The sequence below is a fragment of the Centruroides vittatus genome, unplaced genomic scaffold (assembly GCF_030686945.1).
Source record: "Centruroides vittatus isolate TY-2023 unplaced genomic scaffold, ASM3068694v2 contig_876, whole genome shotgun sequence".
Taxonomy (NCBI): domain Eukaryota; kingdom Metazoa; phylum Arthropoda; class Arachnida; order Scorpiones; family Buthidae; genus Centruroides; species Centruroides vittatus.
In genome coordinates this window covers 294,571-296,918 of record NW_027122568.1, presented here as the reverse complement: position 1 = coordinate 296,918, position 2,348 = coordinate 294,571, and the positions used below count along the sequence as shown (strand labels likewise).

Below are 2,348 nucleotides of genomic sequence, written 5' to 3'. Positions count from 1 at the left end.
TAATATTTTAAAACAAATCTTGACCGCACACTGTGGTGAATATAAAAAAGATTTGGACTCACTTGAACCTTTAACCGGTATGTATTACAATTAAAAGAATGCCTGAAGAAGAACCCAGAAGGGGTTAAGAAAATGTTTGATCTACCAGATTTGATCGTAATACACACTGGTTAAAGATTCAAGTGAGTCCAAAATTTTTTTCTTAATATTTTAATTAATATGTTAAATATGTATAGTTTGATATACACATACAAAAAGGTCTAAATTAGTCTTACTGTATAATGTATTATGTCAGTTATTATTCATTAAAATATGTTATGAATCATCAAAACTTATTACATAAGTGAAAATTATTTTTTCAGGTAGTGATGAATTCCAATCAATCACATCAACATACAAATCATTGTTGTCATTCAGCATATTCATCAGTGCATCAAACTTTAGAAGAACTTGATTTTGAAAAAGGTATTTGGTCAGCAGCTTTATATGGTGATTATGATAGAGTAAAAGAGTTTATAGACAAAAACAAAGATCCTTCAGTTAGAGATTCTTCTGGGTACACAGCATTGCATTATGCAGCTAGAAATAATCAATTACAGGTTTGTAAGTTGTTGTTAAAATCAGGTGCTAATCCCAATGCCCAAACTCCAGGTGGTGCCACTCCTTTACATCGTGCAGCATTTAAAGGAAATTATGAAATAGTTCAGTTATTATTACAGTCTGATGGTGATCCTACAATATGTGATTGTGATGGAAAAACACCAATAGATAAAGCAGTTGAAAATAATCATAAAAATGTTGAAAATATTTTAAAGGAAGCTGCTCAAAATAAAATTCTGTGATAATTAATATAATGTTTGTATATTAGACAATAAATCTCAACATGAACAAGGAAGAAGAATTTGATTTAAGAATAGAAATCTTCAATAATAATGCATGATTTGATTCTTAATCTTACATTGTCACATTTTAGTTGATGATAATATTTTTTTATAATTATAATGAACACAGGATGACACCATACCAAATTATAATAATAATAATAACTCCCGTGGTCACCATCTGGTTGTGGTGGGAGAGCTCAGTAATTTTACTGAGCCATACACAATGCAGGCTGAAGCACAAGCTCCTGGTAAGAACACTCATGCCAGTAAGGTCTATGGGGAAAAATGAAGCTACAAGTGACCACACCCACATTCTGTGGAGATATTTATCATGGTAGTAACCAGGTCTAAGTGTGATACTGGCTTGGACATTGCCTGGTCAATGTTCGTGGGTAGGCAGAGGCTTGTGTTCGAAAAATAGGCCAATCTCCCTTGGCTACTGCAATGTCCTCAACAGACGTGAGGAACCAACCTAGCCTTGGTGTTTTTGTGGCAATGCATCCACAGACCACAAAGGCTGGAAAACCATGCCAACAGATGAAATGGACAATAGAAATGAACGAGTTTATCATCCATACTTACTACACCATCACAAGACTTGAAACATATGACAGCATACAGACAACTATAGATTCATGCAACAATTATACACAACAATATCTCACAAACAACACTTGAACTTCAAGTTGCTGATCAAATACATCAACAGACAGAAACATTTAACGTTAATGAAGATCACGTAACCTGTCAGGATAATCCAGCAACAGGCACTGATTATAGCACACACACAACAACTATCACTAATGATACTACAGACACTACCTCATCTACCATTGATAACATAGACATAGATTTAGTTAATATGCTCTCATTTATATTTCTGGAAACACTCACTAAATATATGGGTACAGATCCCATACAAACACCACGAATACCAAAAATTGACACTTCTAAGGTAATAGGAAAAACACTAAATTATGTAAACACTCACCTACTATCACCATTTAATTTTTACACTTGCAGACATTCATACATTAGTTTATGCTGGGGCAGTCACAGTATTAACACACCATGGACTGAAAATACAATAGCAGACAGATACACACAAAACACAATTCTAACACAAGCCTGCCTGGCAAGAAGAATAGAAACACAAATAAATGACATTAGACAGCAATTAGGCAGGTTGACACAATATATTAAAAACAACATAACACCCCAAATTAAAAAACACAGCTCAAAAACATCTTCAAGAAAATCAAAACATGAACATCACAACTTACACACATTACAGAATACATTGACACCCTAAAACAAAAATTCACAGCCAAAGCACGTAGACTCAAACAATACAAAACATGTTCACTACAAAAACAACAAAATAAATTATTTACAAATAATGAAAAACTCTTTTATAGACAAATTAGTACCAAAACAAACATTGAGACACAGCACAGTGGCACA

The 2,348-nt window shown here is 33.3% G+C and overlaps 1 protein-coding gene across 1 annotated transcript; it reads left to right on the top strand.

Annotated features, from left to right (window-relative positions):
* The first annotated feature begins 345 nt into the window (after positions 1–345).
* On the top strand, positions 346–901 carry LOC136983122 (ankyrin repeat domain-containing protein 39-like). The gene has a single exon (XM_067279759.1). It carries the CDS (start codon positions 369–371, stop codon positions 840–842), a length of 474 nt encoding a protein of 157 aa, XP_067135860.1. The 5' UTR covers positions 346–368; the 3' UTR covers positions 843–901.
* Positions 902–2,348: the final 1,447 nt, after the last annotated feature.

Bases quoted from the DNA above. Each gene is read 5' to 3' on its own strand.
- LOC136983122 (XM_067279759.1), top strand. From the start codon at position 369: ATGAATTCCAATCAATCACATCAACATACAAATCATTGTTGTCATTCA.